At 40.0% G+C, this 26,988-nt stretch overlaps 1 protein-coding gene across 2 annotated transcripts in view; it reads right to left on the bottom strand.

The window, feature by feature from the left end:
• st6galnac5a (ST6 (alpha-N-acetyl-neuraminyl-2,3-beta-galactosyl-1,3)-N-acetylgalactosaminide alpha-2,6-sialyltransferase 5a) overlaps positions 1 to 26,988 on the bottom strand; it is a 53,859-nt gene continuing 26,871 nt past the window's right edge. The window contains exons 3-5 of one of the 2 annotated variants that reach the window (XM_079613098.1): positions 15,872 to 16,284; positions 4,676 to 4,783; positions 1 to 2,737 (exon numbers count right to left, since the gene is read on the bottom strand). In XM_079613098.1, the coding sequence (XP_079469224.1) occupies positions 2,491 to 2,737; positions 4,676 to 4,783; positions 15,872 to 16,284 (768 nt within the window). In that variant the 3' untranslated portion in view covers positions 1 to 2,490. The remainder of the gene's footprint in view (positions 2,738 to 4,675; positions 4,784 to 15,871; positions 16,285 to 26,988) is intronic. The other variant, XM_079613099.1, reaches the window with a different exon arrangement.

Genomic DNA, 26,988 nt, shown 5'->3' with positions numbered 1-26,988 from the left:
CCTACATCAGCATTTATACAACGAACAGTCGCTTTTGCAATAATTCATGCTATAATAGCCCGACCCATCACTCATAGCGGCGCATCGTATCTGCAAACATTTGTGCATTCAACAGCGATGCCAACTTGTCAGTCATCTGGGGCGCATTAATGCGACGGCTGCTTTAACAGTCCCGACGCGTGTGTACATTTGCATGACTGACAGGCGCAGCGCGGTCATGGTCAATGATGCGCGACCTCCTGCTGTGACGGGCATAATTACACCCGTGCGCGTCCTGTACACCTCTGACACGCTCTTCACGCTGACCACAACAATAATGCATTTCATTCAACGCTCTGTGTTGACTTCATACTGCTGCGTTTCTTGAGGGATTTCAAGATGCCGTTTTACTGGATCTGAAACCTGGCACCAAAAGACATCGTATCTGTACGCATCCCATCTGGTCATCTTAAATATTCCAGTTTTAATAAGTGTGAGAACGCTAGATCAAAACTGCAGGATCACAGTGCTTCTTAATTGTCATTTTTCCGTTTTAACAGACAAGATTGTTTATTGTTCATGTTAAAACATTTCAAGTCAATCTCACAATCAAGTACAATCATTTGCACCATTGATCTTCTGCGTAACGGTTTCTGCAGTGCGCAACTTTCTTATCTTAAGAAAAAAAAAAGAGCAAAACATATATTATTATAGTGGTCAATAATACACAGGACATTATTGGATTTGATAATTATTTACAGCAAGACACTACAGGCAAAAAAAGCTTTTTGTGATTTTAAGGTTTTTTCATAACTTCTCATCACATAGCCTACTAAGGGGAAACTCAAAAAATACACGTTTAAGTGTTTTTTATTGCACTTTATCTATTTGCATTTGATAAAGGCTGTTTTCATGCGCTGACTCAGAAATCTCCACCTCAGTAACACATACATCAAATGTCAGATTTTTTCCCCATCCATATTGTGAACTGAGGGGTTTGTTCATATCTCAATTTCCTGTTTTCAACATTTTATTCCTAAAAGCATTTTTTTTTTCTTCGGGCAGTTGATAGTAAGTTTCAAAAAGAAAAATCCAAAATCCCCTCTGTAAAACGCTTTAACATATGTCATCAAAACAAACAAAAAAATATTATGAACCTGGCTTTATCGAATATTCACATTTCTTTCCTGAAAATGTATGTAAATGAATGCATATTTAATTAGATAATGCCTAATTTACATATTTAAACTATATTTGATAAAACTTACATATAATACTTTTTTTTTTTGCAGTTTTTAATATAATCAATCAGCTGGAGAAGTTTGTAATATATGTTGTTGTTTTTTTGTTTGTTTTTTACCTTTTAACCTGGGTGTCTTGCCTTAAATACAACATCAAAATTCACTTGTTTACTTTCTTAGGGTACGTTTACACGACAACGACGTACGATGTGCTAAAACATTTTCGAAACGTAAAGTTTTTCCTTCGCGTTTTTGAAAAGTTTCATGTACAGACGACAACGGTGTCAAAACGATCTCCGTTGTTCACACGGGTCCTCATAAACGAATAAAAATGCTGTATTCTGCTGCCGGGCCACTAGTCGGCGATGTTACTTTGTAAAGAAAAGTAGTATACACGTTTTTGTAGTTTACACGGAGACGATAACGGTAAAGTTTTCAAAAAAACTTTTTCAAAATGTTAAATTTTCAGGCCCGCAAAACGCCAACGTCATGTAAATGAATGATCGAAATGCATTAAAAGTTTTCAGTTTTTAAGTTGAAAACGCTGTCGTGTAAACGGCCCTGTAGAGGACATTTTTGGTCTCATTACGAATTATCACTTCCATTTAGTGGTCCTCATAATAAAAAATTGAGTTATTCCAAATTTGGAGTTATTCCAAATTTGTAAAAATGGTCCTCATAATAAAAAATAAATAACTGCACAAACCACTCCCTCCAACCAACCACCTGTCATATAGAAACCACGTTTTACAGTCAAATCACTTGCAATCCCAGACAGCAACACACTTTCGGCCCAGATGGCCGTGTACCAGATGAGGGCCGGATCTGAGCCAACACAATGTTGCTGTCTGGGCCTGGATTAAATGAAGTTGCACTGTTTTGTTCTCTCATTGAATTATGGAACAAAAAAAAATGACAATGCTTTCACATCGACTTCAGCAAACATCCTCGTCACTCCAGAGCTCTTGGATCCGCCATCCTTTTTCTTTTTCTTTTTCTTTCACACTGTATAAAACCAAGATCTCCCAGCGATACTCAATAAATTGCCAATAAGGATTTCTGACATGAATGTGTACAGATTGCTGGAATGCTTTTCATACTTAAAAAAAACCCCAATGAATGTGCAAAAGAATAGGTTTAAGCATCAGTTCTCCATGAATCGCCCTCTCCCAGCCAATCCGACACGTAAAGCTCCATCCACATGGCGACAGGGACTAGCCAGTGATCTGTTTGAGGCAGTTTGAGATCTTTTGGAAGGCTCCGGCAAGAGTCACGTCTTCTGCGACCGGGGAGACGCTGTGGTTGCCGTGTGGTTTCTCGGTAGCGGCGGCGGACTCCAGTCCGGCTGGTAGAAATGGATGTTGAACGTCCGAGCCCAGTTGGCAAAGACCCGCTTCTCTGTGATGAAGCGATGGTGGCTGCCTCGACGGCCTCGCTCGTGGGAGATGTACATGGCACATTCGTCCGGGCCCGTGGGCTCGTAGTAGTGATACGGGACAGAGTGGTGCTGAGACTCCCTGGACACAACGAGAGAAGAGATTAAGGCGAGACACGGCAGGCAAAAACATCGTTTTTTTTTTCACTGGTCAATTTTGAGATGTTGTGCTATTTGTCTTCAATAACATGTCTTCTTTCAGACTTGTGGTGAAAAAAAGTCCAAAATACACATTTAGGTCTTTATTTTACTACACTTTGTCTATTTGCGTCTGTAGATTTCTCCGAAATTCAACAAAAGTTGGCGTTCTGAATCAACGTGCTGCTCCGCGATCTCTCTCTGCTTTCTTTAATAACACACATCGCTGTAAAGCTCTCTCTCCTTTACAATGCTGTCGGATCCAAATATGGTAATTTCCTTTTTATCAGCAACCAATCGTGAAAGTACAATGGGCATTTAACTCTAAAAGCGAAATCTCATTGGCTGATGTCAATTTCTGACAGCGTGATTGGTTCAGATGCATCACGTGACGCGCTCTGACATTTAGATGTGTGTTTTTGACGGTTTTTCTGCTCAGTTAAAGGCCATAAATGCTGTGTTTATAAGTTTTGATGTGATTTAGGTGGTTTGTATTGTTGTTGCTAATGATTTGATGAGATATTGTGTCTGTAAATAGTTGTTTCCACTAAAAAAAGTATGATTTTTTACATTACAAATCTTTAAATGCCTTTTTCTCAAAATGAGTTTTTTTGTCATTCTCCAGTGACGCATCTCAGCCGATGTAGCACCTATGTACACCAAACTTTCCAGTTATACTCTTAGCAGTATTCTGAAGATATGTTCAGAGGGATTTGTTAATAAATCATTCCTGGCCTGATTAATGTGACATTTTAATAAAAAAATATGGCGAAAATCATATACCCTGAAATCCCTCTTAAAATCTTTTTTCATCTTGTGTGTAATCAAAATGAAAAAATTATTTTGCACCTGGCTTTATCATATGTGCGGAGGCTTTATCTATCTACCAAAAATATATGCAAAATTGCGCATATTTAATGAGATAATGCCTAATTTGCATAATTAAACATACAAATTTCAAAAACTTGTAATACATTTTTTTTTATGAACTTGTGTAAGTAATCAACTGAGGAAGTTTCATGGTGATATCTATTATTTTAAAATGGTACCCAATTCACCTGTAGTGTCTCGCCTTAAAACGGGGACAGCGTCATCGCATTTCTCGATTCCCAAATTAATCCCGAGCTAGATATCCGTTTTCAAGGCAATTAACCTGATTTGGTTCAGAGTACAGCTTGCTTTAAGGGGAATAAATAGATTTTATGTAATACATTAAGGTTGGAAAATGGCTGGGGGAAAGGTCATGCCTCAGCGGGGAATCACAATGAATCATTTAATTTTCGGCCCTGGGTTATTTTTCCCCGTAGTTCTGGTACACAGCAGGGACTGCCGCGGCAATATTGCAGACTATGCAGGGAGAAAATCAATACACACACATATAGAAAGATCTGATCTTTGACCACATCTGCGACTCACGATATAATTTAAACGCAAACAACGTAACATTATGACGATAATCTGACCTGTGACCTATTTCTCATAGGGATGCATGATACATCGACAGTTTTCGACTGATATTAGTGATTTTTATTAGTGATATTAGTGAAGAAGAAATGTTAATAATATTTTAAATAATATTTTTATATTTTTATCCTATGATGGCAAAGCTGAGTTTTCAGCATTGCAGTCTTCTTTTTTTAATAAACTAAACTATTATTTAAAATGTTAATAATATTTCATATCATCACTGTCTTTACTGTATTTTTGATCAAATACATGCAGCCTTGATAAAGCATACAAGACTTATTTCAAAAACATTGACAATACGTAAACATTTTGAACGGTATAAATCAGAAAAACATTTTCACAAGTGGTCTCAGACTTTTAGATCTCACTGTACACCAAAACCCCCCAAAAACCAATGCATTGAAATATGACTCACCTACAGAAATCTGGAGGCACCATGCCATAAACATTGATTCTGTCACAAAGCTCTAAGGCAATAGTCATTGTGAACCAGCCTGTGCTTAACCACGAGTTCGAGATTCTCCTGAAAAGAGAAACAGAGAGAGAGACTGTCTGCTGAAAACAATACAATGAACACCAAAGGTGAGGTGTGCAGTAGTTTACATTCCAAGAGACATTTCCGTTAGAAATTCCGCGCACGCAACCCTAAGATTTTGTTGCGTTTAGAGTGCCGTCCAGCTGTCAGGATCATTTCTGCAACTGAACATTATCATCAACCGTTCATCAGTTCTGCCAACCTGCCGTCTGACATGAAACCCCTGGTGAGTCTTTGACAAATAACACATTAATAAAGGAAAACAAAGCATTAGTGAACAACAGCCCGGACGTGATTGATTAGAAGCCTCTGATTACTGTTAAATTACTTCCGATAACGGAGGATCCACTGTCTGGCAGATGCAATGCAAATAATCTCTTGTGCATGCGCTGGAATATAGTGGAATTAATCAACATCTAAACCTCTGCACACTTGTGTATGGAAGCTTGTTTCCGCCACAGAATAAAAAAATAAAAAAGGTAATCTCGCAATTCTGACTTGCGTGAAATAAAGTCGCAATTCCGAGTTATAAAGTCAGAATTGTGAGGAAAAAAAGTCAGAATCGCATCTTTATATCTGGCAATTCTGACTTTATAACAAGCAATTGCGTGATGTAAAGTTGCAATTGCGTGTTATTAAGTTTCTGACTTTTTCTTAGAATTGCATTTTTATATCTCGCACTTTATAACATGCAATTGGAAAATATAAAGTCGCAATTGCGTGCTTTAAAGTTGCAATTGCGTGTTATTAAGTCAGAATTGTGAGATATAAACTCGCAATTCTGACGAAAAACTCTTTTTCCCTTAGAATTGGACTTCATAACTCGCAATTGCGAGTTTACTGTATATCTCACAATTCGGAGAAAAAATGTCAGAATTGCGAGATATAAACTTGCAATTGCGTGTTATAAAGTTAAAATTGTGAAAAAAAACTCAGAATTTCATGTTCATATTTGGCACTTTATAACATGCAATTGGAAGATATAAAGTGGCAATTGCATGCTTTAAAGTGGCAATTGCGTGTTATTAAGTCAGAATTGTGAGAAATAAACTCGCAATTCTGAGGAAAAAAGTCAGTCTTCTTTCGAAATGGACTTCATAACTAGCAATTGCGAGTTTACTGTTAATCTCACAATTCTGAGAGAAGATGTCAGAATTACGAGATTTAGAAGTCAGAATTGTGAGTTTATTTATCGCAATTGTGAGAAAAAAAGTCAGAATTGCAAGATGTAAACTCGCAATTGTGAGATAAAAAGTCACAATTATCTTTAAAAATGTTTTATTCTGTGGCGAAAACAAGCTTCCATAGTTGTGGGCTCTTCACACAGAACGTGACTTTGCATTCCACAGCCAGGCTTTCCTTTTATCAATGATTCATGATTTCGCATGATATGGCATTCCAAAAACACAGCGCTCAAGATAAACAAAATCAAATTTTTAAAAGAGCGTCTCTAGACTTTTTAAAATTCTACTGCCATACCTCTCCCGTTTTTAATGGCCGGTTCACTCACAACATGTTTTCTTGTGTCTGTGTGTGTGCTGGACAGCCCTGTTCCCGGAGGCACACCAACAGTGCACATTTCAGATGTCTCCCTTATCTGACCCGTATACATTTCAGGTCTTGGAGTCTCTACTAACAAGCTGATGACTTGAATCAGGTGTGTTTGATTAGGAAGAGTTCAAAAATGTGTGTGTGCCTGTGTCAAGTTTAACACGCACTTCAGAATCTCGCCGTAAATAAGAGGTTATCTTGGTTCTTTTTGCCCACTGTTTTATGAATACTGTGAATTCATACATCATTTTCACATACATCTTTTTGGCTTGAGTATGCAGGGAAGTATATATACTTGGATGCAGCCAAACACTAATTTGTTTATAAATTGGTTGAATGAGAAATTCAATGACTCACTAATCACAACCTTCTACAGACTTAACTCTTCTGCCGCCATTGACAGAAATGTTTGGCTTTCCGTGTTTTCACTGTTAAATGGTATAGGGGTGCTATGACACATCTTCTAAAGATCAAAAGACAAGTGAAGAAGCAGCAGAAACAAGCGATATCATATGTAAGTGATGCATATGTAAAATAACGCGATCATCAACATTAAACAGCATATAAATCAAAACTGCTAAATGTTGCTGAATGAAATAACGACCAAGGACGAGCTACAGGACTGTGAACTTTAGGGGATGTTGATGGACTCGATCTACCATCTATGATTTGATTAGGCAAGGCAAGTTTATGATTTCTCATGAATTCAACAAAAGTTGCCGTTCTAAATCAACACGCTGCTCCGCGATCGCTGTCTGCACCCTGTCATCACATACTGTATACCGCTGGAAAGTGCTCTCTCTCCTGTACAATGCTGTCGGATCCAAATATGGTAATTTCCTTTTTATCAGCAACCAATCGTGAAAGTAAAAGGGCTGATTGCGCAATCTCATTGGCTGATGATAAATCTTTAAAGCCCGTTTTCTCAAAATGACTTTTCTCTCATATTTAAGGCTATTGACACTGACAGTGTATATTCTGATTTACAGTATAACAAAAGTAGATATCCATAAATCCCTCTGTAATTTTTTTCCCATCTAATATGTGAACACAATGAAACAATAATTTTAAACCTGGCTTTATCCAATACTCTTTTTAAAATATATGCAAATTAGCGCATATTTACTTAGATATTGCCTAATTTGCATATTTAAACATTAAATTACAGAAAACTTGTAATACATTTTCTTCTCATCTTAATGTAGGTAATCAACTGGGAAAGTTTCATGGTGATATCTGAATGTACCCTATTCACATGTAGTGTCTCGCCTTAAAAAAAAGAATGTTAAAAGCTAGAAGAAAACAGTTTTTTTGTTCTTGTTTTCCCTCTCTGTCTCCTTGGTAACTCATTATGTGCTTTTTTGTTGCTATAGTTATTCATTTTTGCCACCTGTGTCTCATTAAGTTTCACTGTATATTTAAGCCCTGTGTTTCAGTTACTCCAGTCTGTTCTCTGTTCTAAGGGGCCGTTTACATGACACCATTTTCAACGGAAACATTTCTATGCATTTTGCCCGTTCATTTACACGACAATGACGTTTTGCGGGCTACGTTTACACGTGGACGGCTATTTTCATAAACGGACATTTCACCCCTCTCCGTTTTCAAAAATAACATCGTGCACACCTGTCAGTTTTCAGAAAAGTGTTTGTTTACACGGACCCGTGTATATGCCGTCAAGAGCACGCCAAACCTGTAGGTGGCAGTGTAACGAGAAGCTCAAGCCCACGGTAGCCAATCAGAATCCCGGAAAAAGTCACATACTGTGACGTCGGCTGCCTAAAACTCGTTTTTTCTCAGTTTATATGCAAATGTGCGAACAAAGTTTTCTAAAATCTCCACTCTGGCCGGAGTTTTTGGAAAGAATCGTTTTCAGAGGCGAATTATCCAGTCGTGTAAACTAAGGGCACAAACTAAGGGAAATGTCTCAGTTTTTCAAAATAACCATGTACATGTAAACGGGGCCTGAATTCGCAAACTTTTGAAAACGGGTTTCAAAGCGCCAGTTTTTGGAAACAATACCATGTCTGTGTAAACAACTAAAACGTGAATTTGTGAAACCGGTGACGTCATGTGCATGCGTGTTACATGTTCAGTCTATAGGCTCGCAGTGTTTCTTCACAAAGTGACATCGCCACCTACTGGCCTGGCAGCAGAATACAGCGTTTTTAGTCGTTTACGCCGCGTGAACGAGGAGCGTTTTGACAACGTTGTCTGTACGCGAAAAACACAAAGGAGAAACGTTTCCATTCTTAGTACGTCGTTGTCATGTAAACGAGTGGTTTTCGTTACATATGTTTGCTCTTGTGATCTCCTCTGTTTTGTTTAGTTTATTAACACGTTTCAGTCACGTTCCCACAAATGAATATCTCATGGCCACGCCATATTATCACATTCCCGCGAGTTAATGTCTCATGACCACGACAAAACTAAGTGAACCAAACATGTCCCGGTCGCTGTGATTATGGAGGTGGAAGAAATCATTATCTGCCATTTCATCTGTACTTGAATTGCAAATAGAGGATGTTTGACTTATTATTTAAAAGAAATATGTACAGTATGACTGTCAGTTGAAGGTCGGTTCACTTAGCTTATAGTCTCAGGAAAATATTCAAGGATAAATATGCACCTGAAGACATAAACATATCGTGTCATTTGAGGGTTAAATTAAATCAATAACTGAATATACTACTATATTTGTGCTAGTTTCTTTCAATGATTTTTCAGAAGAAACAAATGATTTCTGGAATGGACACGTCGATACACCTCTGAGTCTTTGATTAGAGGATGATAATGCCTGACAATGTTTAGTACACGAAGAGCACTTACAGAAATGTGTGTGTGGTACAATATTGCGTGAGAAAAATTCATAAATTCAAGGCGGCAGAGAGAAATGACCACAACCTCTGCATTTTAATTATCCAAAGAATTCAAGTGTAAGTTTGTATTTTAGCCATTAAGTCACTACTAAAAAAATAAGTTCCCAAACATAATCTTCAACATTCAATATCCAGCACATGCTCTCCAGATATCATGGAAACATATTGCTTAGATTTATGCTCAGAATCCCCGTCAACACATTCTGACAGACCGTATTCTCCACAGCGGGGTTGTTCAGAAGCCAATGTGACCAGATGCGGGAGAAAACAACAGAAGAAGAGACAAACGAACTGCTAAGTCGTGGAAAAACAAAATGCCAAAACACATTGGGGCTGTGTTTGTGCCACAGGGCTGTCTGTCACTGCCAGGCCAGAGAGCAAAGGCACGGCGTCCCGACTGCCAAGTGTTCCTGCATGACCGTTCACACGACCTACCATGCCCGAATTATAGCAGCATCAGCCTGAGTTACGTTAAAAGTAGTCTCGGGCTCTAACTGTAAGAACAGCTTCAGAAGGACCCAGCGGATCGAGGCCCTCAGGACACTGTGATTCTTTAATAAAGCAATAAGTAGACGCCATGTGTTACAGTTATTTTACCGCGGGTAATGGGAGTCCACAACCCTGATACCGTCCCTCTAATAGATCTGAACCGAATATGCAATCTTCCGCAGATGCATATGGACTCCTGTTGTAAAATACTCTGACAGTGTTTCCTGAAATATACAGTGCCAAAAAGATGCACGACCAGTGTCTGATTACAGAAATAATGGCAAGCTGAGTCTTTATAGCGAAACACAAACATTCAGCGCGACCATTATCCGATTCCTAATCGAATTAGTCTTATGAAGGGGTTATGAAGTGAATAACATACATATTGACTAAGGCTTTGTTGCATTGTCTTGTGAGACTTAAATTAAGTCTGATTGCTCAGTTGACAGATTGCAGATAAAGATCCACATTTTGAGTTTTTTCAGTAGTATTTCATCAAAACAAACTAATGAATGAAATACATTACCAGTCAAAGGTTTTGGATTGGTGAGATTTTTTACGTTTTTGAAGAAGTCTCTTCTGTTCACCAAGGCTGAATTTATTTGATTAAAAAAAATAGTAACATTATGACAATTTAAAATAACTCTTTTCTATTGTAATATATTCTAATATGTAGGTTTATTCCTGTGATGACAAAGCTACATTTTCAGCATCATTACTCCAGTCTTCAGTCACAAGATCCTTCAGAAATCAGTATAATATGCGGATTTGATGTTCCAAAAACATTTATTATTATTATCAGTTGAAAACGGTTGTGTACCATTTTATTTCAGGATTCTTTGATGAATAGAACATTCAAAAGAACAGCATTTATTTGAAATATAATATTGTGTAACATTATAAATGTATTGAATAAAAGTATTGTTTTATTTGTTTCCCCCCCAATTTTTTTTAATAGAAATTCTTACTGAACCCAAACTTTTGAACGGTAGTATTTAATGTTACAAAAGCTTTCTATTTCAGATAAATGCTGTTCATTTGAAGTGAACTTTCCATATTTATCAAAGAATCATGAAATAAAAATATAAATAAAAGTTTTCAACGAGAAATGTTTCTTGAGCATCAAATCATCATATTAGAATGATTTCTGAAGGATCATGTGACTCTGAAGACTGAAGTAATGCTGAGAATCCAGCTTTGATCACAGGAATAAATTACATTTAAAATATATTCACATAGAAAAGAGTTCTTTTACATTGTAATAATATTCACAATATTACTGTCACATTGTTAATGTGTTTTCTGTTGTGTCCATGGACTTTTAGGTTGTTTTTCTCATTCAGTGTTTTTCCTCATCTCTGTCGTCATTTTCATTAGTTCATTTTCGTCACCTGTTTAGTTAATTAGTCATTGTTAATCATCATCATCATCACCTGTCGTCACTCGTTGTCATCTGTGTATTTAAGTTCCTGTCTTTCACCCTTCAGTTGTCGGTCAATGCTAATGCTAATGCTTATGCTTATGTTTGTTTATGTTACGTTGTATGGAGAGTGTTACCCTTGCCTGTACCAGTTTTGTTTAAGTTTGATTCTAGTAAAAGTTTGAATTGGAACTTTGGGCCTCAGCCTGTCTTCATCCGCACCATACCCGTGACAGATTGCCCGACCCCCCTAATATGGACGAATGGGTAAAAATTTTCGTCCTGGCCAAGGAGAGCCAAGATCTCCCAGCCTTTGCCCATGGAGGGTCGTTTGAGGGAACCCGTCTGGCCAGATTTCGCGGGACCCGTGGAGGCCGTAGTAGAGGCGGTGGTCGAGATGGACCCCGACACCATTCTCCGCTTTGGTCCCTCTTCGACCCTGGACGGTTGACGTCCAGCTCCAAGCCGCCTGCACCGCTGGTCCCGTCCAGCCCAGAGCTTCCTGCGCCAGAGCCCGCTGATCCTGCGCCAGAGCCTGCTGATCCTGCGCCAGAGCCCGCTGATCCTGCGCCAGAGCCCGCTGATCCTGCGCCAGAGCCCGCTGATCCTGCGCCAGAGCCCTCATCACTGCCCAGCACAGAGCCCTCATCGCTGCCCAGCACAGAGCCCTCATCGCTGCCCAGCACAGAGCCCTCATCGCTGCCCAGCACAGAGCCCTCATCGCTGCCCAGCACAGAGCCCTCATCGCTGCCCAGCACAGAGCCCTCATCGCTGCCCAGCACAGAGCCCTCATCGCTGCCCAGCACAGAGCCCTCATCGCTGCCCAGCACAGAGCCCTCATCGCTGCCCAGCACAGAGCCCTCATCGCTGCCCAGCACAGAGCTTCCTGCACCGCTGGTCCCGTCCAGCCCAGAGCTTCCTGCACCGCTGGTCCCGTCCAGCCCAGAGCTTCCTGCACCGCTGGTCCCGTCCAGCCCAGAGCTTCCTGCACCGCTGGTCCCGTCCAGCCCAGAGCCTTCGCCGCTGGTCCCGTCCAGCCCAGAGCTTCCTGCACCGCTGGTCCCGTCCAGCCCTGAGCTTCCTGCACCGCTGGTTCCGTCCAGTCCAGAGCTTCCTGTACCGCTGGTCCCGTCCAGCCCAGAGCTTCCTGCACCGCTGGTCCCGTCCAGCCCAGAGCTTCCTGTACCGCTGGTCCCGTCCAGCCCAGAGCTTCCTGCACCGCTGGTCCCGTCCAGCCCAGAGCTTCCTGCACCGCTGGTCCCGTCCAGCCCAGAGCCTTCGCCGCTGGTCCCGTCCAGCCCAGAGCCTTCGCCGCTGGTCCCGTCCAGCCCAGAGCTTCCTGCACCGCTGGTCCCGTCCAGCCCAGAGCCTTCGCCGCTGGTCCCGTCCAGCCCAGAGCCTTCGCCGCTGGTCCCGTCCAGCCCAGAGCCTTCGCCGCTGGTCCCGTCCAGCCCAGAGCCTTCGCCGCTGGTCCCGTCCAGCCCAGAGCCTTCGCCGCTGGTCCCGTCCAGCCCAGAGCCTTCGCCGCCGGTCCCGTCCAGCCCAGTGCCTTCGCCGCTGGTCCCGTCCAGCCCAGGACCGCCTTCGCCGCTGGCCCCGGTCAGCTCAGAGCCCTCTTCGCCGCTGGTCCAGTCCAGTGCTGACTTCCCCAAGAAAATTTTGGGGGGGGGGCAATAAGTCCTCTGAGGGGATCGTGGAGGCCCTTCCGACACGGTCGCCATGGCCGCCCGAAGGGTCCTCACCGCCATGGCCGCCCGAAGGGTCCTCACCGCCATGGCCGCCCGAAGGGTCCTCACCGCCATGGCCGCCCGAAGGGTCCTCACCGCCATGGCCGCCCGAAGGGTCCTCACCGCCATGGCCGCCCGAAGGGTCCTCACCGCCATGGCCGCCCGAAGGGTCCTCACCGCCATGGCCGCCCGAAGGGTCCTCACCGCCATGGCCGCCCGAAGGGTCCTCACCGCCAGGGACGCCCGAAGGGTCCTCACCGCCAGGGACGCCTGAGGGTCCGACTGCTCCGCCATGGCCACGCCCTCATCCTGCTCCGCCCTGGCCACCTGCACGTCCTGCTCCGCCCTGGAGGCTTCCTGCTCCAGATCGGCCACCTGTCCATCAGCCTCCAGGGCGCCCACCCTCCCACCCCTTTGGATGTTTTACGGCGCGAGGACGCGCCTGGGGGGAGGGGGGGGTTCTGTCACATTGTTAATGTGTTTTCTGTTGTGTCCATGGACTTTTAGGTTGTTTTTCTCATTCAGTGTTTTTCCTCATCTCTGTCGTCATTTTCATTAGTTCATTTTCGTCACCTGTTTAGTTAATTAGTCATTGTTAATCATCATCATCATCACCTGTCGTCACTCGTTGTCATCTGTGTATTTAAGTTCCTGTCTTTCACCCTTCAGTTGTCGGTCAATGCTAATGCTAATGCTTATGCTTATGTTTGTTTATGTTACGTTGTATGGAGAGTGTTACCCTTGCCTGTACCAGTTTTGTTTAAGTTTGATTCTAGTAAAAGTTTGAATTGGAACTTTGGGCCTCAGCCTGTCTTCATCCGCACCATACCCGTGACAATTACTGTATTTTTTGTACTTTTAATCAAATAAATGCAGCCTTGGTGAGCAGAAGAGACTTCTTTTAAAAACCATACAGATCCAAAACGTTTGACTGGTAGTGTATGTTACCAAATATTTGTTATATTTATAGCATTGTTGTATAATATATGGGTAGGGCCAATGATTGAATTGCAATTACGGTGCCTCTAAAAACACTGAAAAGTCTTTAAAAAGTCTTTGTAAACACACATTAAAATGATAATGACTTTTCTTTTCCAAATACTCCTTCAAGTCCCAGATGCAAATCCTACTGTGGTAGGCACTGCTCATTGAATATTAATAATGTTACATGACTGGAACTGGGTGCTTTTGTTGTCATTTTTTGGATCTTAAGAATCCCTGGTTTTTGTTTGTGACTAATGCATAATGCAAGACAGTAGCAGTTTCTGTTTCTTAAAGTAACTTTTGATAGACCAGCTCTTTGAAATTCTCTATATGCAAACACACATGTAAAAACACTGATCAAACCAATAAAAGAACAGCAGCCGCCCTTCTCCAGTCTACGTCTAGCATCTAACAGATTTTTTTTTTGAGTGTGGTTGATTCTCACAGCAATCTTTTGTCTTCCCACGAGATACAAACAGATACAAGATGAAAGAAAGACACACTTTTCCGTCTGCAATACGACTGCTTCGGTTATAAGGGACAGAAGCTACAAAACACTCCTGATCATTCTAAGCCAGTTCGTCAATGGTAGCCTATATATTTGCATTTATTGCCAACGAGCCTCCAACAAGTTTTAAGGAGAACTGCACTCTATAAAAAGAAGAGTTTTTGCGATAAAACCAACATGGAAAGACATTCACTCAGGATGAGATATCGACATAACTATATTATTGTCCGTTTGAATGATTAGAATAAAACCTAGTACACTGTAAAAAAAAAAAAAAAAAGTTGGTTTAACTTAAAAAAGCAAGTTACCTTGTTGCATTAAAATTTTGAGTTAGTTATACTTAAAAATTTGAGTTAATACAATGAAGAAGAATGGTTTAATAAACAAAAACTCAAAATAGTATGTTATCTTCACAGTTCACACATTAGTTATCGAAGTTGATTTGACAAAAGATAAAAAGTTGTGATAACAAATCATGAAAATATTTTTTTTACAGCACTGTAAAAAATTATTGTTGGTTTAACTTAAAAAAGTAAGTAACTTGGTTGCCTTAAAACTTTAAGTTAATAGAAATTAAAACAATTAGTTGTTACAATGAAGGAGATTGGTTTTATCAACAGAAACTCAAAATATTATGTTATCTGAACTACATAAATGATCTAAGTTGATTTGATAAAAGAAAAAATGTTGTGATAGCAAATCATGTAAATTATTTTTTACAAGTGAGTGTGTATATACTGTAACTTGACACTTTTAAAAAATAAAGGTTCCAGAAAGGGGGTTTCACAAGAACCAATTTAGTTTCCCAAAGAACCTTTCAGTGAACAGTTCTTAAAGAGCCATTTTAATAATCTAAAGAACCCTTTTTACACTTCAAAGTACTTTTTTGGTCATTTGGAAAGATTCCATGGATGTTAAAGGTTCTTCGTGGAATCAAGAAAGGACCTTTATTTTTTAAGAGAGTACAAAATTACAATCATGACAAATTCATGTTCTGTGGACAAAAAAAGACTATATCCAGCTCCATTCGCTCACACACTAATCTCCCTTTTTGCTTTGATTAAGTGGAGATCTTGGCTTAATGTTCGAATCTAGAATCCCGCACAAACTGATTTCCCATGTGATCCTGGAGTTGAGAGAGAAAAAGAGGTTGGTCTTCTCAGAGAGCAGTAAATGTGGAATAATAAGGGCCTCTGCAGACTCTATTCTGGGACACTTATCATCTTTCCCTTATAACACCTTTTTTAAATAAAAAAATAGGTCACAAGAAATTAGGGCATACCCCATTCGTAGTATTGGCAGGTTGATGAAAACGTACTCGTGTAAATGCACGCTTTCGGTTAATCGTGTTCTGAAGACCCGTTTCAGTTCAGAAATGGGTTTGAAAACATTTAGCTTTATTCAATGTAACATCAAAGCTTATTTTCCTGATCGCATCATTATGATACTGAAATTGGCCTCGTATCAAAAAATGCCATTTCAAATTGACTCTGCGCAGCCTAATAAAGTGCCTATTACCTGTCTTTGCCGGTCTCTCTCTTGAATATCTCATCAAACTGGAGCATTTTCTGCCAGGAGATGATGTAGACCTTGAGTTTGGGCAGCACTTGGTTCATAAGCCGCAGGTTGTTATAAACCAGGCCTTTCCCGTCACGTCGCATGTAACTGCTGGGTCCCCAGAAGATGAAGACCGTGTCCTGACTGGAGTTGAGGAGTTCATGGCGGCTGCGCAGGACTCTCTGCATGCTGGAATGAGCGATGACCCTCAGGCTCGTGCGGTGACCCACGTCCGCCCCGTAGCCACGGGCTGTGGGCGCATCATTCATTCGGATGACGCACTCCGCCTGATCGATCTCTTTTCCACGACCCCCACCGGTTAGATGACCCGAGCTGGTGACAAGCGCGCAGCTCCTGCAGTGCATCTTCAGAGGCTGTAGGGAAGAGAGAGAGCGAAAAGATTAGTTTTTGCAAGCATAAAATCGTACTCAATATTTCATACCGAATCTATAATACATGCAGTGGTCATTTAAATAATGTATTCGTAGCTAAGCAAATGGGATCACCAGAGTAGCAGTTCAAGGCAAACAAGATCAACCTCAATGCCTTATTGGTGTTTCTTCAACTATACTTTCATGGCTCAGAGGGTTGAGTTTTATTGAGACGAAGAGATTATGTAATAACCCCCCCCCCCCTCGTTTTGATATATGAAGGTCAAATTAAAACTGTCAAACCCTTTTTACCATACCACAATTTTGAACTCAATTGCCTTTAATTTAGAGCTGTTTTACCCAGACTTTTAATCTGAAGGCAAAACAATATAGGCAAAAGCAGTTTTTCCTCGATTTTTTCACTTGATTCCTGCTCCAGCTGCATTATAACATTAGTATGTTTGCGTGTGTCTTGAAACTGTTAACCTCTATCAGCGCTGGGAGATCCAGAGAGAAAGCGTTTGAATTTGCTAGTATTAATACGAATGTAGTATATCATTTAACAGCGAGAATGACGTCTACATTCGTATAGTGTTTGCACTGTAATGATGGACAGCGTTTGGTGTTTGGTACTCTTTGAAAGGTTGCCTTGTGAAAGCAAACCGAACCAAATAGAAAATGCAACATTGTAACACATTAAGTCCCTGTTTCGGAACAAAACAAACGATCAATAGGTGTAAAAAACGCCCTAAGTTCATTAAATGATAACTGTGACTATATTAATGCAATATCTTTGACCAAAAAAGACTAAGGGCCCTATTTTAACGACACAAGTATCAAACGCGAAACGCAAGTAACTTTGTGGGCGGATCTCACGAATCTAAAATGGGTTGTTCTGAAGCTACATTACTCATAGGTGTGGTTTGGGTGTAACATGAAATAAACCAATCAGAGTGTCTCTCACATAGGGAATACAGGGAAAATCCGCTGTGCGTCGGGTGCAAAATAGGAACGATACATTCGTCGGCGTACAAAGTCAATTGCGCCGGGTGCAAGATAGGGCGCTAAATGTAAAATTATAACTTTACCAAAATCTCTCTTTATTCTTGTTGATAAAAAGAGGTAACAAGACATTGCCAGACTGCTACAAGCCTCTACTACAAGATTTCAGGAGGGATAAAGGGATGTTAAAGGGATAGTTCATCCAAAAGTGAAAGTCATGTTAGAAACAACATGAAGGTGAGCAAATGATGATGACGGAAGTGTTATTTGGAGCATAAACTGTTTTCAGAGGATGTATTTTAGCGAGCAGTTCATTTCCACAAGGCTCAAAAGTGTCCGTTGGTGAAGAAACATCCGTACATGAACAACAGCTTCATTTAGTCTCCAGACCTTGATTTGGTCCTCTCAGTAATGGGTCAGGTAGAATGCACCGAGAATCAAAGGATGCTCTTCAACTCAGAAGATCTATTCAGAGAAAAATGTCCCAGTTTCAAAGATATTGTTGACATATTGCACTGCGATTTTTCTTAAGGATGTGTTTATTCACACCATCTTGTTGTTCAGATATAATTGAAGTGGTTGGTAATTCAGACCTCCTCCAGACCTTGAATAGTTTTAAAAAACCGTCCAGCTTCTCCTGCACATCTCCACATTCATTCCACATACGTTTACACTGCGTGTCTGCCCATCCTCTAGAGCTTTCCATGAATTATTCCCAGCCAACATAAAAGCACCATTGGTATTCTCATAGTGATAAGGGCACAGTCCCTCCAGCTCCATCCTTGGGGGATAAAGGGTTTCAGGAATAAACGCCAATCTCCCCTTCTCAAGGAAGTGTCACATTTACGGTGAATTTCCTCTTCCCCATCCTCTGTCACGCTCTTTAAATCAATAATATGCAAAGAGCGCAGCCAGCGTTGCGTAATTTGTCCTGGATGAAGGCATCTGCTGTGAGAGAAATAATAATAACAAATGGCGCCATGTATTCTGCAGGCGATGCTGCAGCATTTGCATGTGTTTTCTCTTGGCATGCGTCGCTCTCTAGGTAATGAAACTCCGCCGCAGGTCAAAGAAGTCACAGGTGCTGCTCCACTGACATAATGTTTAATGAGTTCAATCCATTGTGGGCCGCATGAGATTCCTGTGTCGCCCAAAACCCTTCGTTTAACTGCTGAAAAACGTCCTGGTAACGTCGATACTTGCACGGGAGACTCAAGTTCTGTCCCATCCAGATGTGGCATTAGTGAGGGTTAAACGAACACAACAGCCGTCATTGTCCGACATATCTTAACATATGGGCATTTAAAGCTGCCCTGGGAAAACAACAACAACAACAAAAATCGATTTGTGGGCATATCCACTCAAATCTGTTTTTGTATTAGAAACAGCTAAAAAACAATTTACAGTAAACCTGATCCAGACCACATTTATACATGGGTAACACTTTACAATAAGGTTCATTAGTTATTAATGTATTAATTAACAAAGATCAATACATTTGTTGCAGTATTTATTAATCTTTGTTAATGTTAGTTAATTCAATTCCAGCTGTTCATTGTTTGTTCATGTTAGTTCACAGTGCATTAACTAATGTTAATAAACACAACCTTTGATTTTAATAATGTATTAGTAAATTCATTTGATAAAACGGATAGTTCCAGTTCTTGATTCTGATTGGTTGAGCCACGTTCGAAGCCGTTGTAAATTACTCAACAAACACAAACCTGTGACCGCATTACATTAGTGTTACTGCGCAACTGCCGTTTGTGATTCTTTGTGTCTGCATGTGTTGCTTAGCAACCTCTTTGGAACTACATTGCTTGGCGGAGGAATGAATGTGTTATAGCGTTATATTTTTTGTTGTTGGTGTTTATTTTATGAATAAAATAAATATTAAAATGAATATTAAAATGAAGTAACATATATATGATGTTACGACACTCCGCGTCGTGCCTAACTACGTCCCTTAGCTGTTCTAAATCCACTGTGAAACACGGCTTTGCATTAATTAAATTAATTTATTAATTAAATTAATAAATGCTGCGGAAGTATTGTTCATTCTTAGTTCATGTTAACTAAGGTAGTTAATGAGGTAACTAATGAACCTTATTGTAAAGGGTTACCTATAAATGGTTTGCTATCTGTTTAAAACCTTCATAAAATCCAAAAATGCTCCGTCCGAAATTTGTTTTCCTAAAACATAATTTTGTGTTCTTGAAAATAGAGGTTTTTGAAAATTATGGTGCATGATTAGACATGTAGCGGCATGTTCCTAGCATGTGCTATTCGCTTTTACAGTGTTGCTAAACATAAATGTTACTCGGTACAAACCTTATATTATATTTCTGCAAAGATATCAGAAGATGTATACTCCAAATTGCTGTCCTGTGGAAAACCATGAGGGCAAATACAAAGGCAAATGGCGATTGAGTGCGACCTGAACGCACTAGTAAGTGGTGGGGATGTTTTGCTAATAGTATAAAATGATAGTGCCAGAAGAATCGCATGAAAACTGTATCATGTCTAGTCTCTCTGTACAATCTCTGACCTTCATCAGGTTGGACAAGAATTTTTTTTGAAAACACTTGAAAGTGCAAGTGTGGACAGAAAGTGTTTTGAAATGAAAACGCTTTTATCAAATGTACCCATATTAAGGTAGATGTAACCTCAGTCTAAACAGTCTCAGATTTTCAGATCATTTGGGATGTCATTTGGAGCTTGTCTAAATTTCATTTAAGTGACTTGTACCACATTCACCACGTAGTGAATAGCGAACGAGTGACTGAGTCAGCAGTTTTAACCAGATGAATGCATGATGTGTCATCCATATTGACTCATGCGGCTCATGATTTTCCATCTTCTCGTTCCACAATGACAGCTATTCGCAGTTTTATGAGAAAGTTTCTTGGCATGCTGCTGACGCCTACATCATTACTGTAGTAACCCCTGTAAATACAACACATATTGATTACAATGTCTGAACTAACGGATCAGATTTCATCACTTGCAAAATGACAAAGTGTAGAGGGGCAATCCTAAAGATCGATTTGAAACGCAAATTGGATTTGTGTGCATGTGTGAACGAAATGACTCCGTGTCCAGAGTGTTTTCTGCAGTGCTTCAGCTTTTACTTCACACTGTGGATTGCATATTGCCGAGAGAGCAAGACTCTGTCCATCAAGCTTGAGGAAATGTCACTGGAAAATGGCACTATCAGATTGATAGCCATCTGAGAAGCATATGACAAGAGTAATCTTGCAAAATGACACATAAATGCTACCCTGGCATGACGACTTGTGAATTGAAGCATTTTGTGTAATTCTATAAAAGGTTCGCTAAGATTATGAGTGCTAGAGTGCTCTACTGTGATACAATTTTACAAGAATCAAAAATAAATAAATGTAGCATTTGTTATTTGCTTGAATATTAGCATTAGCTATTTGCAGCATTCATACAAATTCAAAAATCATGTCGAATGCAGCTGCAATCTACATGAGTAGACATTTTTTGCAAAGTCATTGCATCTCTAGAAGTGCTGGGGGCAAAATGAGCTCCTGCTAAAAAGTGAATGCTGTCTCGTATCATGAGAGAAATGTTTACTATATATTTCACTGTTATCTAAGCACACGGCAATCTGATATGCTTGTGAATTAGGGTTTATGTAATTATTCAATTATTTAAAGTCCCCCTGAAGTTAATAATTATATCCCTTTAAACTCATCTTTGATCACCAAAATGACACATTGAAAAGTTTTTTTCCCCCTTCATGCCTTAAAATAGCTTGAATGTAACTCAACACCCTTATTCATTTAGTATATGAGGAGCCATTAATATGCAAATTAGCCCCGCCTCCACTCACTCACACAATCTCAGAGATCCACTCGTTGACGATCACACTTTTTAAACCTAGTTTTTGAGACCGTCTTCTGACTGCAGTTTAAAAGAGAGAATACTCAGCAATGGTGTTGACATGTCCGGCTCCCATACGTATATGTGCAACACACACATGTTCTACATCTTTCTTTGGGTTGGAGGGCATTTCCCCAAACCGTGGCCAGTTTGTCAAACCCACAGGTTGTCTCCATGCGTACCGTCTGCCCAGGCTCCAGAGGCGAAAGGCAGATTTGTCATAGCTTATCTTTCCTTTTTGTCCGAGTGTGAACAAAGCGGCCTGAACATTAGTCTCAACTCTCCGTGTGAGCTGGGATGGTACCATGGGGATCAGAGACCTGGTGTGTCGGGACAGTAAACGTTGCGCTGGAGAAGGCATGCCATCCCTGGGTGTGTTGCGCAGGTTGAGCAAGACTGCATGAATGTCAAAACCATCACGTGCACACTTTTCTATAGAAGATGCTTTGCAGACCTGACACCACGCTCCACCAGACCACTGGCTAAAAGGTTAATATGCTATTGCATTTGAAAATAACGAACCCTCAAAACTACACCCTACCCTAAAGCTAACAAATAGTGTTAAAAAAAGAAAATGTGAATGAAAAAAAAGTCCCCCTGTGGTGAAAATTCTGCTTTTAATGTCGTTTATATGTCTATGTGGTGTTTTTATTATGCTTTAAAGGAACAAGAAAATCGCAACTTTTCATTTTCTGTCGGTCTTAGTACACGATGTACAGAAGAGTCAAGTTTTGAATAGGAAAAATATTGAAACTCTTTGGTCATTTTTTTGAGAGAGATGCTAACGGTCTAATCAGATTCAATGATCTATGCTAAGCTATGCTAAAAGTGCTACCGCCAGACCCGGAGATCGGCTGAATGGATTAGAAAACGGTAAAACTCAACTGTTTAACTCTAGGGGAGTTGGAAAATGAGCCTATTTCCAAAAAAGTGGAGTGTTCCTTTAAGACAAACCATGTGCAAATTCATGTCAACACCATTGCTGAATATTTTCTCTTTAAAAACTGCAGTGAACCAAAGACAGTCTCAAAAACGCGGTTTGAAATGGCTGGTGTTTCTGACGACACAAAATACCTTGTAACCAATCTGGATATTGTGTGTATCGTCAACGAATGGATCTCTGATTCACTGTGAGTGAGTGGAGGCAGGGGAATTTGCATGTTCAAAGATACGGGTATACTAAATGAGGCAAGGGACTAGAGTTACATTCAAACTATTTATGGAATGACGTTTTTTTTTTCAAGGAAAAAAACTTTAAATATGTCATTTTGATGATCAAAGATGAGTTTTAAGGGATACTAGTCTTGACTACATGGGGACTTTAATAGGAGGAAGTATCGTCAGCAAAACTTGAAATGACTCAGAGCAAGTACTGAACGCAATCAAATATTAGTGTCACTGTCACTTGATGGTGGATCTGGTGAAGAAGCTGTTAGCGATCAAAATATTGATTTTTTTATATGCTGAAAAAGAGAGTTTTTGAGAATATGTTTGAGATGATGCTGAATGTACTGGGAAATGAGCTCTGACGAGGACAGTGATGATGGTGTAAAACATCTGCTCAAACTGAACCCTTCCAAGCTCCAAAAGTTAACAAAATATGCTTTATTTATTCTCCTGTGATTGTTATTCTAATATCTGGAGAGTTTTATATTATTGCGACAGGTAGAGATCCATCCGCGTAAGATATATAGATCATCATTATGTAATGATGATTGGCGAAACTTTCATGCTTTTAAGGATTAATCAATAATCAAGATATGTCTGAGCACTGCCAACAAGACAACAATGGAGACCAGATTTTCCAATGAGAATGAGTTTACCCGAATGTGAGTTTGATGAATAGTGCATAATAAGAATAGAAACATATTAAGTAAGTAAGTTGGGTCAACTTTGATGTCATGTGTATTTTAACACTCCAACAATATATCTAATATAATCTCCCCAAGGCTTCTGTTTGGCAAGCTTTCTTTGTTCAGACAGCTTTCTTAATTGAGATTCCATGATGTTTAGTCAGTGCTTCATGGAACCCGAGGAAGATAATTATAAATGAAGGCGAAAAGACACAGGGAGGGAGGGAAGGAGGGAGTAATTAGTCTCAGTGTACATGCTGCAGGCAAATCTCGAATTAAAAAAAATAGATATCTCTTTCAAATCAGGCCAGAGAGAGGAAATAAAACTGCATTTGCATTGTGGGAGGAAGTGGCTCTGGGGCATCATCGATTAAAGGCCCTGCCGAGATCGCTGACTCTATGCAAATCGCTCTGCTGACCCGAACGGCCCGCGGTGCACATGATATACGGAGCTAACAAAGGAGACGCGATGGGGCGCACCGGCCGTAACGAAACGAGCGGCAATTAGCCAAATCCCATTGGCGTCCCATCATCACCCTGCTGAAGGTCCAAGCTGCATGTTCCTGCATGCTCTTAATTAGACAAAAGCTTTTCTTTTTTTCCCACAATGCCACTAAAAAAAAAAAAGTTTATCCCAATTATTTGGCGATTCAAATAACAGCACAGAGGCCAGGATAATGGGGAAGGGAGGAGGACAGAGGAGTTTTATTTACAGAACCAAATTGCTGTAGATGAGGGTACACGTCTCTTTCCCGAAAAATGAAATGTACCGAAGCGTCTAGTGATGTTCTTGTCTGTGGTGGTTCGAGAGAAGTGTGAAGGAAACAAGTCAAGTCATCACCACACAGACTCGTAATGGAACTGCACAGAACATTAATCTCTAAATGACTGTTCTGGCTGTGAGACTTTCTGACAATGTTTTTTTTTTTGTTTTTTGTTTTTTGAAAAACTGAATATTATTATTGTGTACTGAATGCTGCTATTGTCAGAGGGGATCATTCTTAAATCTCCACTGGTCTGTGTTATTTGCCAACCCCGGCGCATTGGTAAAACCTGCCTGCGGTGACATCTGTGTAAAATTATATTACGTGGCTACTTGCAAGTTGCGCGACACTTTCAAAGTGAAATATCCAGTGAGCGGCGCTAAAAGCATGTACAGTTTTATCCGAAACAGATTAACATGAATCTGCAAATGTTTTATGTTTCACTTTATTTTGATGGTCTTTTTAACTGTTGACTATGAGTAATGTTGCACCTACATGTCTACTAACTCTCATTACAGAGTCAGTAGAGTATTAGTAGACTGGTAGGGTTAGGGTTAGAATAAGTTGACAAAGAGTAAGCAGATATTAGGCAGACAGTCTACTAATACTCTAATGAGAGTTAGTTGACATGTCGTTGCAAAGTTACTTATAGTCTATGTAACTATGTTCAAACGAGACAAAATAAAGTGTAAAAGTGTTTTATTACATTAGTTGGTGTATACATCGCAGGTGTATATGGAAATGAAATGTCCGGTGAGTGGAGCTAACAGGTTAATGCTCTTTAATTGTTTTTGACACTAACGTATCACCTAACCGTTTTAGCTTGCTTTACAAGTCTTTGAGTTGTTTTATAGAGTTGTTACTCCACAGGACGCTCCGGATCGCAAGTGCAATGCTGTAGCAGGTGAGCTACCGGGCAAGGTTAGAAAAGCCATACATATGGAGCTGCCTATGTGATGCAAATGTTAAAATGTATTAGTTTACAAATTATCTACTGGTGAAAGTGTTTTTGAGGTCAAAACATAGTATTGCGCAAAGAACTGTGTGAAAACATTTTGTTTTTTAATCGATAATCAATTTGTGTGAAAAGGAATACAATTGCTGGTGTATTGCTGCCACTAGTGTTCATTTCAATTGGAATGATTTATGATGGATGAGTTTTATAAAAATGTAGGTAGAGGACCATTTTTCCAATAAGCCTAGCTGTTTTTTTTTGTTGTTTTTTTTCAGGTTATGAGAAGACCCACAGATATTGCAGACCTGGAAAATGAAGAAGTGTCTGAACTTCAAAAAATACTATCCCCTACTCCTGACATTTCATTTATGAAATATTTAAGACAATCTTGTTGTGGTTTCAGCTGGCAATAGGACTTACACTCTCAGCTCGGTTTACTCTTTTTTTCTTTTTTCTTTTTTTTACCAGATTTAAATCCATTCCTCTGCAGACTCCATTCCTCCATTCTTCCCCTAAATTGCATTTAAAATTCAAGGTAAAAGATTCTGTCTGCACCTAGATATTATTGATAACCTATTTTAATAATGTCCTCGTGGATGATTATTTGCGGTGTCTATGTTTCAACACATGCCATTATTCGCTGTGTTTATAATTCGCGGTGATTATTCGCGGTGTGTACGTTTCAACACATGACTTGACTTGTTTCCTTCACACTTCTCTCGAACCATCACAGACAAGAACATCACTAGACGCTTCGGTACATTTCATTTTTTCGGGAAAGATTTTTTCATGTCGTACCCTCATCTACAGCAATTTGGTTCTGTTTGAAACATAATAAAACTCCTCTGTCCTCCTCCCTTCCCCATCATCTGGCCTCTGTGCTGTTATTTGAAGCTCCAAATAATTGGGAGAAACTTATTTTTTTTAGTGGCATTGTGGGAAAAAAAGAAAAGCTTTGGTCTAATTAAGAGCATGCAGGAACATGGATAATGCACATTTTTAGCAATAATTTACTATTATTTTATAAGGTAGTGTGCTTGTATTTGTGTATATCAAAGTAAACCTGCAAAGCCCCAGCAAAAGAAATAATAAATCAGTTAATTAAGTTAGCCGTATGTATTGAATGTGATAAAACAGACCATGCACTGCAAAATAACGACAAGAAAACATAACATTATATTTTATATAGTTACACATAGCCACAACACAACGGAAACAAGTCACAACACAATGGAAACAAGCCACAACACAACAAAATAAAGCCACAACACAATGGAGATGCTCCCGACCACTAGAGGGCTCTCGGAGCGCGGTAAAGTTAGTTTTCCTTGCAACTGTTCTATATAGTCGGCAGTCTTAAAAATATATCAACACCACAATTAGTTTTAACAGTATGTAACCAATGTATATCGACATTCAAAATCACCAACGTACATTACTAATGTGTATTTATTCAATTAGCCTTCATGTCGATATACAATGGTAACATACTGTTAAACTAATCGTGGTATTGTCATGTTTGTAAGACTGCCGACTCTATGGAACAGTGGTAAGGAAAACTAACCGCACTCCGAGAGCCCTCTAGTGGTCGGGAGCATTTCCGTTGTGTTGTGGCTTTATTTTGTTGTGTTGTGGCTTATTTCCGTTATCTTGTGGCTTATTTCCGTTGTGTTGTGGCTTATTTCCGTTGTGTTGTGGCTTATTTCCGTTGTGTTGTGGCTTATTTCCGTTGTGTTGTGGCTTATTTCCGTTATCTTGTGGCTTATTTCCGTTGTGTTGTGGCTTATTTCCGTTATCTTGTGGCTTATTTCCGTTGTGTTGTGGCTTATTTCTGTTGTGTTGTGGCTTATTTCTGTTGTGTTGTGGCTTATTTCCGTTATCTTGTGGCTTATTTCCGTTGTGTTGTGGCTTATTTCTGTTGTGTTGTGGCTTATTTCCGTTATCTTGTGGCTTATTTCCGTTGTGTTGTGGCTTATTTCTGTTGTGTTGTGGCTTATTTCTGTTGTGTTGTGGCTTATTTCCGTTATCTTGTGGTTTATTTCTGTTGTGTTGTGGCTTATTTCCGTTGTGTTGTGGCTTATTTCCGTTGTGTTGTGGCTTATTTCCGTTATCTTGTGGCTTATTTCTGTTGTGTTGTGGCTTATTTCCGTTATCTTGTGGCTTATTTCCGTTGTGTTGTGGCTTATTTCCGTTATCTTGTGGCTTATTTCCGTTATCTTGTGGC

Source organism: Phoxinus phoxinus, assembly GCF_949152265.1.
Source record: "Phoxinus phoxinus genome assembly, chromosome: 5".
In the NCBI taxonomy this organism is placed as follows: Eukaryota; Metazoa; Chordata; class Actinopteri; order Cypriniformes; family Leuciscidae; genus Phoxinus; species Phoxinus phoxinus.
The sequence above is the reverse complement of the archived record's forward strand: the minus strand, read 5'-3'. Positions and strand labels throughout refer to the sequence as shown.